The sequence below is a fragment of the Cotesia typhae genome, unplaced genomic scaffold, assembly GCF_013202065.1.
Source record: "Cotesia typhae breed Kobodo isofemale line unplaced genomic scaffold, CoteBio_Ctyphae contig_22, whole genome shotgun sequence".
Taxonomy (NCBI): domain Eukaryota; kingdom Metazoa; phylum Arthropoda; class Insecta; order Hymenoptera; family Braconidae; genus Cotesia; species Cotesia typhae.
In genome coordinates this window covers 2,724,669-2,740,084 of record NW_027423728.1, presented here as the reverse complement: position 1 = coordinate 2,740,084, position 15,416 = coordinate 2,724,669, and the positions used below count along the sequence as shown (strand labels likewise).

The following is a 15,416-nucleotide window of genomic DNA, read 5'->3' as shown; positions in this document are numbered from 1 at the left end:
CAAATTCACAATTTCCTAAATTACAAAAAATATAAAAAATTTTTCCTACGATTTTATAAAATATAAATATTATGATTGATAATTCAAGTCTATCAATCTCATTCAAAAGATATACGCGACTAATTTTCATGAAATTTTATCGATGCTACTAGTTTCTTTACGGAAAATAAAAGTTTAATTTATTTTTATAATAATTTTATGAACATTTCATATCCGTGGGAAAAGTACAAACTTTAAATTAAGAATGTAAAAAAATTTCTTATGAATACAAAAAAATTTACAGAGTAAACTACTAACTAAACTATCCAACAACCTTCTATGTGTATATTGTTAAACATATTGTTCTAATTTAATTTAATTTATTAACCAGACCAAATAGATAATACGCTAAACATTGTTTGAGTTTTACTTTCTTCGGATATACCAGCTGTTCAGGATCTCGAGAATTCTCATTAAGCAGTGTGTACATTCTATGATCTTTTGGTCATTTCCTGTAGGTGGCATTGTTATTCGATTCAGCGGGTTTCAAATAATCATAATTTTTAGATAATTCGTATTGTAATTATGCGTTTGATGCATTGTCTTATTTACTAGCAACAATATCATAATAATAATAAATGATAATTTAGGAGCTGATTTTAAAAATGGTATTAAAGTAAAATTTCAATTATTTAAAAGAGCTTTCGTTGTAAGAGAACAATTTCCATTATGCTTGAGTTATGCAGTAACTATTGATAAGAGTCAAGGTTTAAGTTTAAAAAATGCCATCATTGAAGCAGGGAACACCATTTTTAATATTGGTCAAATTTATGTAGTCCTATCTCGTGTAACAGAGTTACGTGGACTACATTTAATCAATTTTGATCCTCATTCCGTTAAAGCAAGCTCTTCAGCAATTAAAGAATATAATCGTTTAAGAAAAATTTATAGGTCTGATTTACCTACCATACCAATTCCTGATACATGTTGGCAAAAAGTATGGGACATGATTTGGGCAGTTGAAGAACATTCTATTCAAATTGAACTCAAAAATGCGAAAAAAGCTTCTCTTAGTTTATTAGATTGTCGAGGTATCGAAAACTGTGATAACGTTTCCGATGGTCTTAATTCAATTATTCAATGTATGTTTAATAATACAATAATTAGGACATTATTAATCAATCATGGCCTAAAGTATCAATCTGTCAACAATAAACTTAGTAATTTATTTAGCAAATATAATAATCGCGAATTACTTCTAAAGTCCAGTGACATTAAAGAGTCATTAATAGAGCAGCCTTATTCTATGACAAATAACGATCCTGTATCAGTATTTCTTAAAATTTGTAATGATAATTGTGATATTAGAAATTTAGTACAATTTAAATTAGAAATTAATGATCGATGCAAAACATGCAATTATTCTAATTCTTACAGTATACTAGAAAATGTATTACATGTTTCAATATATGATGAGAAAAAAACATTTGAACTACAAGAATTAATTGATTCATCATTTGGATATTGGTTTACTAATTTCAAATTTTGTAAAATTTGTATAGAAGTCAAAGAAACGCTAACAAAAATTTCATTAAATTCCTTGCAACAGATATTAGTTGTGAAGTTACATGTGTCCATCAAAGGAAAAAATAAATTAATAAATAGGAAAAAGGGTTTATAAAATCGGTACCCAAAGCAAAAATATCAATATGTAATACAAACTATGCTGTTGTAAGTGCTATATTTAACTCTTCAAAAGATGGTAATTCTGAAAATCATCATGTTGCGATGATTAAACATAATTTATCATGGATCCAAATAGATGATGAGACTGTACAATCAGTAAGATGGCCTGCGAATTCTAAAAGTGCTTACGTATTTTTCTTACAAAAGAAGTAAATTGAAAACTTGAGGTACACCGAAAGAAAGAAAGTCTTAAGTCAAGCGTAAATTTTCTTAAATCAAAAAAATCTTAAGGAAGATTGAAAATTTCTTGAATGAAGTTAATTTTTTTTAAGCCAAGAAAATTCCTTCGTGCTCCAAAATAACTTCGGTCTTCCTTACAATTTTCTTAGTTCAAGAAATTTTCTTTTTCTATGTATATATGACATTTTAATACTTAAAATATATTAACTTATCTTAAACTTAACAAGAAATTAAATAAAATAACTACTACTAACTTCTTTTAAAGTTAAAAAAAATACTTAAGTAAATGAGCACAAACAACAAAACAAAAATTTTTAAAATTATAATACTAAATAAAAAAAAAATAATCCACAGATTCGGTAGAATCTGGCACCAAGTTCCGTTCAAAAATTTCGTTGTAAACGGAGCGTCAGACTACCGACTGTGTTTACTGTAAGCATGACGTTTTTCTGAGGTTGCAAATTTTATTTTAAATTCTACGTTCTTTCTTTTTCTTAAATTTCTATTATAACAGTAGTTCATACCTTTTTTTCCTAATATTAATTAATTGAAAAAATATGAAAAAATTGTTTAGTTCTATGAATCAGAATTATTTCGGTTCAGACAGCGTTGAATATAACTGCTTAAATTTTGTCCCTATTATAATTTTTTATTCAGATATCTCTGCATAGGAACACTTTTTAACAAGAAATCTAATTTCTAATGTTTCATATTTTCGATAACAATAATATTAATTATAATACTAAAAGTAATAATATCGGTAATAATAAATTGATGTTAAAAATGACAGCAATAATAATATTTATCATTATCATTATTATTACTAAAATAATTGTTTGTTATTTTCATTGAATTAATGTGTATTGCAGTATTAAATCTAAATTAAAATTTTTTTCTTATTAAGAAAATGTCAAAATTCTCTTTGTATATATAAGAAATGTATAATTTCCATCAATAATTTAAGTTATCGATTTAAACCGGAGGCGTTTACGCGGATTAGTCAGTTTGAATTTTTAATACTACTAGCTAATATGAGAAAAGAAAACTTTAATCTTTTTATCATAATTTGAGCTGTAAAATCAAAGAACGAACGACTTTTCATATGATTATAGCTTTGCCTGAAAAAATTCATTTATTTATGAATTTTTAATATTGCGCGGGAAAAGTTTACGTTTGAAATTAAAAATGTAAAAGTATCTTATGAAACAAAAAATTTTATAGAACAAATTATCATACAACCTTCCATGTTTATGTTTGAAACATATTTTTTTAATTAAATTTTATTTGTTAACCAGTTTAAACACACAAACATTGTATGAGTTATACTTTCTTCGGATAAACCAGAAGTTCAGTCTGGGGAATTCTCATTAAAAAGTGTGAACATTCTGTGATCTTATGGTTATTGCCTGTAGGTGGCACTGTCATCCAATTGAGCGGGTTTCAAATAATCTTAATCTCTTGATAATACGAAACATGACTATGCGTTTGATATATTGAGTCATTTACTAACAACAATATCATAATAACAATAAATAATATTGGTAACCATAATAAAAATAACAATAATAGTAATTATAATACTGAAAGTATTAATATCGGTAATAATAAATTGATGTTAAAAATGAAAGCAATAATAATGTTTATCATTATCATTATTATTACTAAAATGATTGTTGTTATTAATAAATCCGAACAAAAACAGTTTCACTGTAAAAAAATTGCGCCAAGTCCACGTTCATAAAACTCATCTCAATAACGTTTGCACTTTAGAAAAAAAATAAGACTCAATATAATAATTGTCATTCTCTACAAAAAAAAGTTAAATACAAAAAAATACCAAGAAACTGTCATAATGTTAAAAAAATTGAAAGAAAATTTGTTGAAAATTTAAAAATTAAAAAAAAATTTTTTTATCGTACTTGGCGCGCGTCATTGAGTACCCCAAATTTTTTCAGGATAAATAAACATCCTTTGAATGATTAAAAATTTATAATTAAGTCAACCTATAAAATGCATGAATTTAATTAATCAACTATTATTATTTAATAATAAGTTTTACAAAATTTAGGTAAAATCGACATGTCATACGTATGTTATTTAAAATTTTTTAATCTTCCAGACATCATTTATGATTTTACTAAAACGCCCTCTCGTGTTTGGTTATGAAAACTACTTCAAAGTGGATACAATTGAGTGCTCTAGAAAAGAAAACATATGGCCGACTAAATTGAGAAAATGCGGTGTGATTGCCAATCAAAATGTGTTAATTACAATTAAACTAAGCAATATCAAGTTTCTTCATTGAAGCTTAATGACAGAGCTGAAAAAAATTGAATCCAAAAATTTTATATAATTTCAGATGATTTCACCACACCACCATATTGATAGTTATGTCCACTAAAAATTTAAAAACGGATTTTTTCACTGAAACTGATAATTAATCGAGTAAGCAGTGTTTTTAATGAATTGAGTATGCTTGACTAATGTAAATTTATAAGTATAAGAATATATGAAATCATATATTATGTAATTAGAGCTGATCAGCCCGAATATGTATAACTATACATAATTACATAAATTCGAGCAAAATCGTTTTTTCTCGGGTTGAAATTCTTCCGAAAAAATTTGGGGTACTCAATGACGCGCGCCAAGTACGATAAAAAAATTTTTTTTTAATTTTTAAATTTTCAACAAATTTTCTTTCAATTTTTTTAACATTATGACAGTTTCTTGGTATTTTTTTGTATTTCACTTTTTTTTGTAGAGAATGACAATTATTATATTGAGTCTTATTTTTTTTCTAAAGTGCAAACGTTATTGAGATGAGTTTTATGAACGTGGACTTGGCGCAATTTTTTTACAGTGAAACTGTTTTTGTTCGGATCCTTTTAACTATTCATCTTTTTAACATATGATCATTATAAATCATTGATGTGTTAAGTATTCGAAGTAAAATATTGCTTCGCTTTCTTCAGCTGTTTAAATTTTTAATTTTTTAAATGGTTATAACAGTTTACTCACATATCTTCTTTTTTTTTTTTAATAATTGCAATAAATAAATATTCAACAGTTTTTTCATAAAAATACTTGAAAAAACTTTTAAGCTTAACAAAATAATTAATAGTTCAATGACTAAAAAACACGCTTTTTATAAAAAACTGAAATAAAAAATATAAAATAAATTTTAATAAATTTGAATTAAGAATAGTATAAAAAAATTTTAATCAGTATAATTTAATAATAGTGTAAATAAGAAAAAAATGTATTTTATTGTAAAAAAAAGCGTGGGCTGCATGGTGTCAGTAGTTATAAATATTTTATTGATAGATATGAGTAGAAATATTATCATTTTTTATTTACACTATTATTAATTTATATTTACAAAATTTTTTATACTATTCTTAATTCAAATTTATTAAAATTTATTTTCTATTTTTTAGTAGATGATTTTCTATGAAAAGCGTGTTTTTTAGTTTTTTAAACTATTAATTATTTTTTTATTTTTTCGTTCAGCTATCGACAGAAGCGTGATTTTATTCTTTTTCAAGCAGAGTGCACAAATCAGAAAAGTACGCATGTGCAAGATTACGCGCATGCCCTATCTTTCTTGCTCTTACGTAAAGGATGCGTGAAAAAATCATTTAATCCTGACGATCCTAATCAAGAAAAAAGACCATTCGGCAGCCGAAATGGAAGTAGATTTCATTTTTGCTTATTAATCAAAATTACAATTTTCAATCAGTTTTATACAGACAAAACGACTTGAAGAGTAAAATTTCTTAAAAATGCTCATAAGATGGATATTTTTTGCTTTACAAAAAAATGAATGCACATAAATTGAAGCTCAATTTCTCAGCTTTCAGATGCATTTTATAGAAATCGAATAACTCGACGCATTCAAAAGTTATTTTAAGAAAAAGTAGTAAAAGTATCAAATTTTCAAAATTTCAGAATTTTGAAATGCTGTAATTTCTAAACTATTTGACCGATTAAGCTCATATTTGAACTTGACCTTCCTAATAGTCTATAAAATAAGTATGTTGAGTTTAGTTCAGATGAACTTTTGATTCATATGTATTTTCTGATTCAGATCGTTGAGTTAAGTCGGAATATAGCAAAATTTTTGCCATGAGGACCAATGCAATAGTTAGATTTCTATGAAATCTACTATTAATGGAATAATCTTATTAAATTAGTGTGCTGTGAATGGTCCTCGATAAATCTACGAAGTTTAAATAAAATCTGACCGTTTAAAGTGGATCAAAATCAAGTTCAAAGGAGTCGGTTACAAACATACAAACCATACAGGTGAAGCTAATAAAAAGTGTGTAATAATAATAATAAAAAAAAAAAAAGGTTGAGTCCATCCGAAAAGAAAAGTTTTTATCAAACAATTCAAAGTAATTTTACTACAATTTAAATTAAATTTCTCTAAATATTTAATACTTACCGTTACATAAAATCTTCAATAATTTTTTCCGAAGTTTGTTTAATTTGTGGTCAACACTTCTAATTATACAGATGCTCAATCTACTCTATAATCAATAACCATTAAAAAAAGTTATTGTCATAATTCATTACTTATGATTAAAAATAATAAACCTGTCAGCTACCAATTTACAACTCAATAATTATCAACACATTAATCCCATACTAATACCTCACTCTTTAAAAGCGATAAGAGTACAACAAAACGTCAAACCGTATAATTTCACTGTTTCGTAATTTACATAATATCACGGTCCCATAGTTTCACAGCCCTGTCTCTGCATTACGTTATAGATCTCAATTTAAAAAATAATCTAAATAAATAAGAATAGAATAATAAATAAATCGAACTTTCACTGAGTCTTAGATTTTTCCGTAGTCATCAAACTTCTGCTCGGTTGTAATAACCTCAATGATAAACTTTTACTCTATTCCATCTTCCATGGAACTTAAACTTTTTTCATATAAGTACTTACCAAACACTTTACACCTGCATTATTATTATTATTTTATCATCATATCAATCACATAATTTTCATTTAATTCAATTAAATTTAAGTGAATAGGAAATTAACTATCGCGAGTGATTAATTTAATAAAAGTAAACTCTCTCTCGATCGCGTGCGACAATGACTTACCTGAAAAATAAATAAAACAAAATTAAAATATTGTAATTTTTAAATAAACAAAATGCATGCGTGGAAATTCATAAACTGACCTTGATACCGTGTGAACCAGAGAAATTTCTTCCCGGAGAAATTTCAGTAACCAGTTAGCCTCCTTACTTTGTGTAGTGACATTAATTTGGTAATTTGTCAAAAAGAATTGTGAAGTTTTTTGGTTAGTTATAAACACTCCAACATTTTTACCGCAGGAATTATTCATAAGTAATTAACAGAACAGTGTTGAGCATAACTTATAATTATGACTAAGATAAATGACGGTAATAACTATTAAAACACACATTATCTTTCCGCTTTTTCCTTCACTTTGTTCGTAATATAATCGCGCGTGATTGTTACGGCCCGTAGATTTGTCGGTCTGCAGAAAAAGTTAACTTATAATACTTTAACTTTCCTGATAAAAGGACTAGTTAAGTTAAAATAGAAGCAAGTGTTGTTCATTCGTTGTTAATCGGGTCGAGTCAGTCATTGTCAGAACGAACCGGGATGTGCATCTCGATCGGGATGTGCTACTAGGAAGTTTGAGTTAACTAAATATAAAATGGCAGCCGACTGCTAATTTACAAAATGAAACGGAAAAATTTGAAAACAGTGAAGAAAATGGCGCGAGTTTCAAAAGAAGTGATGTTTTGCCAAATTGGGGAGACTCTTTTTTTGATTACAATGATTTTTCTTGGAAGAAAACTCCGTTTTCGCAGTACAACTTTCATGGATATAATGAGATCCGTAAGTGTTTTTAATGTTGGTATTGTTGTTAATGTTATATGTGATAATTTTGTCAATTAAATTATTAAAATGTCTGGTGACCAAGTACCCATGATTAATTGATATCAGTCACGATAGTGCGATTACCGAATCGATGCAAATGATATTATGTCTCTGGAATTATGCTGTGATGTAGTTTATTTTAGAGATTTTTTATGTTAAATTGTAGACATTTTAGTGAAAGTTAACGGCTAGTTTCAGGATTGTTTTTTAGATAAATTGTGCGTTTGATTTTTTGTAATAATACCGGGAATCGTTTTATAATCTGTTATAATGGTCAATGATTGTTGAAGTAATTCTAGGAGGTTACGTACATTACGAGACAACTTTTATGATTGAAAAAATTACAATATTTTATTACTTCTAGTTTACTTCATAAAAATATCTGATTACTTTGAAGTTAATAATAATAATATTAGTTTAGGTTAAAAAAATATGTTTCTACTCAGAAAAAAACATTTCTTGAACCAAGAAAATTGTAAGGAAGATTGAAGTTATTTTGGAGCAAGAAGAAATTTTCTTGGAAGAAGAAATAAATGTAACTTCGTTCGAAAAATTTAAACTTTATTTAAGAAATTTTTAGTCTTCCTTAAGTTTTTCTTGATTTAAGAAAATTTACGCTTGACTCAAGACTTTTTTTTTTTCAGTGTATAAAAGAAGATAATTAATTATGAAGAAACTATGTCATTACCTGAATGTTAAAAGTCTTAATTTTACCAAGCTAGAAACAAATTAATTATTAAAAAAAATTTTTTTTTTAAATATAGTACTTAGAATAATTAAAAATAATTAACTAACTATTAAAATAAAAATAAATGGGGCTGTACATACTCGTGCATAATTGCCCGAGACAGAAAACATTAAAATAAATTAGCTCGACATAAAAAGAAGTTATTTCAAAAATTTATGAAATTATAATTACTTAAAAACTCTAAAGATACAATATTATCTATGTTATTAAGAGAATAAGCAAAATTTTGTAGTCAGTGTATTTGTATGATAAAATAGGTTTTTGTAGATAAATTTGGTATCTTTGGAAAAATCCTGACCTGGAGTAGTGCTATTTTATGGTTTCATATCATTCTTACCAAAAGTAAATTTATGGTGATAAGTATTTAGGCTGCATTCAAAAATGCTCTATCTCTAGATACATAATTTAGAAATGACCTTGTATCTTGTGAACTATTGACATTTTTAAAGATATAAGCTCATGCCGATGTTACATTCATCAAGACCTTTCATTTGAGTACCCACATCAATTTTTCATATATTTATATATATATATATATATATATATATATATATATATATATATATATATATATATATATATTTTATATATTATATATTTCTATTTATGAAAAATATATGAAAATGCATGTGGGTACTCAAATGAAAGCTTTTGATGAGTGTAACATCGTGATGAGCTTATATCTTTAAAAACGTCAATAATTGGAAAAGTACAGTGCAATTTAAAAAAAGTAATTATTTAATAAAGCAAAATTTTATTTATTTGAAATTGTAACAATGTTTATCGGATATATCTTTATACAGTAGTTATTATGTATATAACTTTGCGATGGACAGAATGATTATTACATGACACTAATGATAGGATATTACGAGGTGAAGTATAGTCTTTAGAGAAAATTTATATTTACTGTATGTATCAATATTTAATATCATAAAAATTAATTTTAAAAAATTATCAAAGTATAAAAATATTTTTCTTTTTTAACCGGTAAATGAATTTGTAAATTTTTTTCACGCAGTGTTGATTTCTTCAACATTAATAATTCTTTACTTAAATTGATAATTAATAAAATCCATTACAAGTGATACATGATAACATTAATAAAATTAATAACCCGGTAACGATGAAAAAAAATTTTCCGCAAATAAATTTTTAAAAGCATAATAGTAAAAGTTAATTGAAGCAGATACAGGGAAATGAATTGGATATAACTATGCTATAAAATAAAGAACCGATAAGTAGAGAGTAATATTTCATTTAATCGCATTAGAATTTCTCGTTAAGTAAATACAACTTAACATTACCGGGTATCAGCAGAAGCGGTGCAATAACGTATCATCAACGAAAGAAAGATGAGTAGTCGGTGATGTGAAAGAGATACTTTTCTTGCATTGAGTGTGAAAATAGCACAGGCGAGAGGGGAGACTCTTACTTTATCTGACGAATCAAAATCCAATAAAATCGACGTAACAGATATTCGAATTAAATAGAATTACAGTTCCATCTCGGCGGCTCACTACGCGTGTTGTGTGTTGTTTTTCTGTTAAGTAATTTTTGTCTTGTAGGCCTTTGTAATTGTTGATATAACTCCAGAAATGATTCGTGGTAGTGAAAGTTATTGAAGAAATTGAAAGTTCAAGTATTTATTTTGACAGTTTTTGTTTTTATTTATTATGATTTCATTATAGGTATCACCAATGTTGTGCCGCTTTTGATGTCGATGACGCTGTTGGGCCTCAAGGAGTTCAATGCTCAAAATACTCAAAATCTTCATAGTCCAGTTGATTTTGAATCGCCAATTTCTTTTAATGATGATAATCCGAATATATTGTACAAAGTAGTAAGTTTTGTTTATTAAATTTTTTCTTCCTGTAAAATAAAAAAATATTTATCAAAATTAATTAAAAAAAATTTTTACAGGCTAAATCTAGTTCCTTAAATGCCGATATTTTGAATTCTATGCGATTTGGAAGATTAATAGAAAATTTTAATACACCAACAGAAAATCGGTTGCCTAATTTTGGGTTCAATGACATAAATATACCAAATAAAGACATTGAACCACCTTTTGAAAATTTTCCTGAAGAAGAAACTCCCAGCGCTGCCATGGAACTGGTAAAATTAAATAATTATTAATAAAATATTATATTAAAATTACCATTGGCATAAAAAAATTAATTTTCATACTAACTATAGTAATTGAGGTTGACAGTTATCTGTAATTTAATCTACTTATCGCCCGTAACTTTCAAAACGTGATAGAAATTTCTTTTTTTTTTCTTTATAAAAATTAACTGCATTTATTTTTGCTATTATTATTTACTTTAAAATTTTTAATTTTAACTAAGGTACAATCGAAGTTTATCATTAATTTATTCCAAAGAATATTAATTAATTTCATAATCTAGTTATAAATTTTAATCGGTATCAAAGTCTGACTATCTTTCACTTTTATTCAGATTAAATTAAATCTACACGCAGGAATAAATTTTATATAGATAAGAATAAATTAAATAATAATAAAAAAATATAACCATTACTTTTAACGACTTCCGACATTGTAGATTTACGCCTGGAAGACGATAGATTATGAATTCGCTAGTAGTGCAGCACGCGAACAAGCACTTTTGGAGAAATCATTCATTCCGGAGAACAATGTACCTTTGGGTCTTGAATTTTGGCGGGACAAAGTCTTTATAACACTCCCAAAGTGGCGAACGGGAGTTCCAGCTACGCTCACCACTGTTCCACGGTATACTGTCCAGAAAAGTCCCAAACTGCGACCTTATCCTAGTTGGGGATGGCATTACCAAGGTATTTACAACTTTCCCCATAATGAATCATTATTTATAATAAAAATTACTTGCAATATTCAAAAGATCATTTCTTCTTTTATTATTGATAAATTTTAACCGCTTAAAATTAATTTACTTACGCTAAAAAATTAAAAACCGGTTTAGTTATAATCAAGTGCAATTACAGAGTATTATTCAAGCTAAAGTTGCATCATAAAGCTATTTTAAGAAACTAGAATTGTTAATTTATGGTAAATTTATTAAATTGATTGACAAGGATACATTTGAAAAAAAAATCCAATTTAAATGTTTGTTTATAGTCATGCCGTTACTCACTTCGTCCTTATATTGATATTAAAATCTGTGGTAATTATTTACAAGTGGGCTCAACTCAATTTTGGGCCATAACTGAGTGAAAAATTAACATTTAAAATTTTTTTTTATTCTGCTTATTTTTACGGCACATTTATGATAAAAAATCTCGCGGAAGAAAAAAATTAAGATTTCGATAGCTTTTTTGCTTTTAGAAGTTGAAAAAAATTTTGGCTCTCATGTTTTTGGATAAAATTTCTGTTTTATCTTTTGTGATATATTTTTTTTTGAAAAGTACATAAAAAAAGGAACAATTAAAAAAAAAATTTAAATATCACAATTTCCTAAAAAATTTATAAATTTTGTTGAAAATTTGTTAAAATTGTGATAATCACACGGAAAGAAAAAAATTACACTGCATATCCTCCCATATTATACTCAGTGTTATCTGTGGTGAACAAAAAAATTCAAATAATATCAAATATTATCCAGATTATACTAAATTATTTTTGTATTATACTCAGTGTAATCTCCGATTTGACCAAGTAATTTTTCGGGTTGTACCACATTAGACTACACTGGATATAATCCGAAAAAATATCCCGTATAATTTGAATTATACTCAGTAAAATCTTAGATTATATATTTTTTTTTAAATTGTGATATTCAACTTTGTTCTTTTTTAATTTATAAATTTTTTTGAAAATTTTTAAAAATTGTGATAATTTTTTTTTTAATTGTTCATTTTTTTTTATGTATTTTTTAAAAGTGCAATGCAACGCATGGATAGAAAATATTTAAGGAGCATTTAAGCACAATTTTTCCGATAATTGGGGGTTGAAAAATTTTTGGTAAATATTTTCAAATGGGGTCACCATTTTTATTTTTTATTTTTTTAAACGAAAATTCTATTTGATATTATTAATATATATATTTTTTTTTTTAAGAAATACGTAAAAAAATGAATAATTAAAAAATAATTGATTATCACAATTTTTGAAAAAATTATATAATCCAAGATTCTACTGAGTATAATTCAAATTACACAGGGTATTTTTCGGATTATATCCAGTGTAATCTAACGCGGTGTAACCCGAAAAATTACTTGATCAAATCGGAAATTACACTGAGTATAATACAAAAATAATTTAGTATAATCTGGATTATATTTGAAATTTTTTTTTACCATAGATAACACTGAGTATAATATGGGAGGATATGCAGTGTAATTTTGTTCTTTCCGTGCCACTTATTTTTTTTTTTTTTTTTTTTTTTTTTTTTAAAAAAATACATTAATAGAATCAAATAGAAATTTACTTCAAAAAAATGAAAATGGTTGACCCTTTTTGTAAATGTTTACCAAATCTGTAATAGGAAGCTAATTAACCTATTTTTTATCTCAATCACTCCTGTACTATCCTTGACGCTTTTCTGCAGAAAAAGATTGATAAAGCTCATTATAAAAATATTTTTTTCCACAGGTTCTTGTGGGGGTATGACATCGGTCTTCCGGATCCAAGTAGATCAATGTGATCGACTCTGGGTTTTAGATTCAGGATCTGTAAACTTGACGGAATCAATAAAAAGAGTTTGTCCACCAGCCATTTTCATCTTTGACTTAAAAACAGACAGACTGCTGAAGAGATATCAAATCCCAGAAGAGCAAATAAAAGAAGACTCTTTGTGGTCAAATATAGTTGTAGATATTCGAAACAACGACTGTAATTCAGCAAAAGCTTACCTTGCAGATGTCTGGCGTTTCGCGATGATAGTCTACGACTTATCAAAAGACACTTCCTTCAGAATCCAGCACCATTTCTTCTTTCCGAATCCTTTTGCATCTAAGTACGAATTACATGGTATTCGTTTCCAATGGATGGACGGAATCCTGGGACTCGCGTTGAGTCCTATTGACGTCAACAACGACAAGATTCTCTACTTTCATCCGATGTCCAGTTTCCACGAATTCGCAGTATCCACCGCGGTGTTAATAGACCAGGAGACAGCGGAATCCAATCCTGAGAGCTTTGCACCAGTTGGCGAGAGAAGAGCCAAAGACTTTGGACATTCTTCAGCATCTGCTATCGACAGAAACGGTGTTATGTTCTTCAACATGGTCACCAGGGACTCGGTGTGGTGTTGGGACACACGTAAAGAGTACTTACCTCGGAATTTCGGATTAGTAGGAGTCAGTAACGAGACTCTTGTCTTTCCCAATGACATACGGATCGACAACGAAGACAGACAGAGCTTCTGGACCATCTCAAACAGGCTACCGATGTATTTGTACGGACCTTGGAACCCAGAAGACGTTAATTTTAGGGTATACCGAGCTTACGTTGATGAAGCTGTCAGAGATACTGTTTGTGATCCTAATTACGTTGTTTCAGAGACTGAAATAAGTTATGAAGATACTTGTTAGCGCTTAAGATTTATTTATTGCAATAAAATAGTTATCATTTGTAACTTTTTAATTGTTTTTAAATATCTTTTCTTCGTATGGTACACGGAAAAAAGTAAACTGTAAAATTCACTCGGATTCCGGTTAGTTTTTATAGTTTGAAAGAGTAAAGCGGACATCGGCGTGGTAAAAATATAAATAAATATTACAGAACTTAATGTAGAAAGTGTAAAAGCCACAATTTATAATTTAAAATCGAAAATAAGTGATTAGTAGTTGTCACTATAATAAATAACGACTTTTTCATCTTAAAAAATTACAGTTTCAAACAATAAAAATTGCCGTTTCAATATATAAGGTACCTGCGGGTAATAAGACTTAAGTGATAGAAATGCTATTTAAAATAACCGTTTCCGCTAAAGACTTCTCTAGTAGAAGCGCCTAGCATAGAAATGTCGCTACAAGTTTATAGAGTCCCGACACAACGTTCCTTGTCTCCTTGTCTATATTTCATCATCCTAAATATGCTAAAGAAGCACAGAAGAATTTCTAAAAAACAATTTGAGTAAATGGTAAACATTTTTTATAATTTAAAATCATTGTTCTAATTTTTATCAACATCTTAAAAAATATTGTTGCTCAATTTAAGTGATGATTGATCTCTAATACCGATTTTATCAAGTATAGTATAACTATTTCCAGTATGTATAACCCTTGGGCCTTATTACCCTACCGTAGTAAAATAAGGCCTATTCGCAAGATTTTGGAAAAAAATGTAATTTTGTGTTTGTTTATGGTGAAAATTACCATTACTCCATTATATTTTATGACTAATAAATTAATTTAAAAATTGATGATAAATCGCAATAATTAAATGCAATATTTTTAATTTTGTTCAAAATCTCCCTTCGCTAGGCCTTACTACCCGCCGGTACCTTAATCCATACTATGAGGAGAAAGGAGTCTGTCTCACACTGGGAGAATTTAACATTTGAAACAGTAAAAATTCTACTCTTAAAATATATATTTTACCAATCCAAGCAAGTCAATAATTATAGTTTCATTTTTAGCGTTGCGCTTAAAATTTACCATTTTACTTTCTAAATATTGACATTGCTTGTGTTAGAAATTTAGCAACTGTATTTTATACTTTTTATGTACCATGCGATCATTTTTTAGGTACGAAATGATAAATATCAAAGTCAAAATTCTTAATTATTATACTTTAACATTTTTGACATTCACATAGCGAATATTACTGTTTGAAATAGTATTTTCTTCAATATAAAGAATAAATTGTCACATTTAAATGA

At 27.3% G+C, this 15,416-nt stretch overlaps 1 protein-coding gene across 3 annotated transcripts; it reads left to right on the top strand.

Annotated features, from left to right (window-relative positions):
* Window positions 1-9,853: 9,853 nt before the first annotated feature.
* Window positions 9,854-14,623, top strand: Y-h (yellow-h). Of its 3 annotated transcripts, none has more exons than XM_074260175.1 (5): window positions 9,854-10,200; window positions 10,284-10,435; window positions 10,516-10,710; window positions 11,160-11,409; window positions 13,184-14,623. In XM_074260175.1, exons 1-5 carry the CDS (start codon window positions 10,191-10,193, stop codon window positions 14,122-14,124), a joined length of 1,548 nt encoding a protein of 515 aa, XP_074116276.1. In that variant the 5' UTR covers window positions 9,854-10,190; the 3' UTR covers window positions 14,125-14,623. The 3 variants fall into 3 exon arrangements, with proteins under 3 accessions (XP_074116276.1, XP_074116277.1, XP_074116278.1); XM_074260176.1 differs by having other exon boundaries at window positions 9,854-10,197; window positions 13,184-14,622; XM_074260177.1 differs by having other exon boundaries at window positions 9,855-10,137; window positions 13,184-14,620.
* The last annotated feature ends 793 nt before the right edge of the window (window positions 14,624-15,416 follow it).

Excerpts from the sequence above, each read along its gene's own strand:
- Y-h (XM_074260175.1), top strand. Across the intron at positions 10,711-11,159 it reads CCAGCGCTGCCATGGAACTG|ATTTACGCCTGGAAGACGAT; the intron begins GTAAAATTAAAT and ends CCGACATTGTAG. Across the intron at positions 11,410-13,183 it reads TTGGGGATGGCATTACCAAG|GTTCTTGTGGGGGTATGACA; the intron begins GTATTTACAACT and ends TTTTTTCCACAG.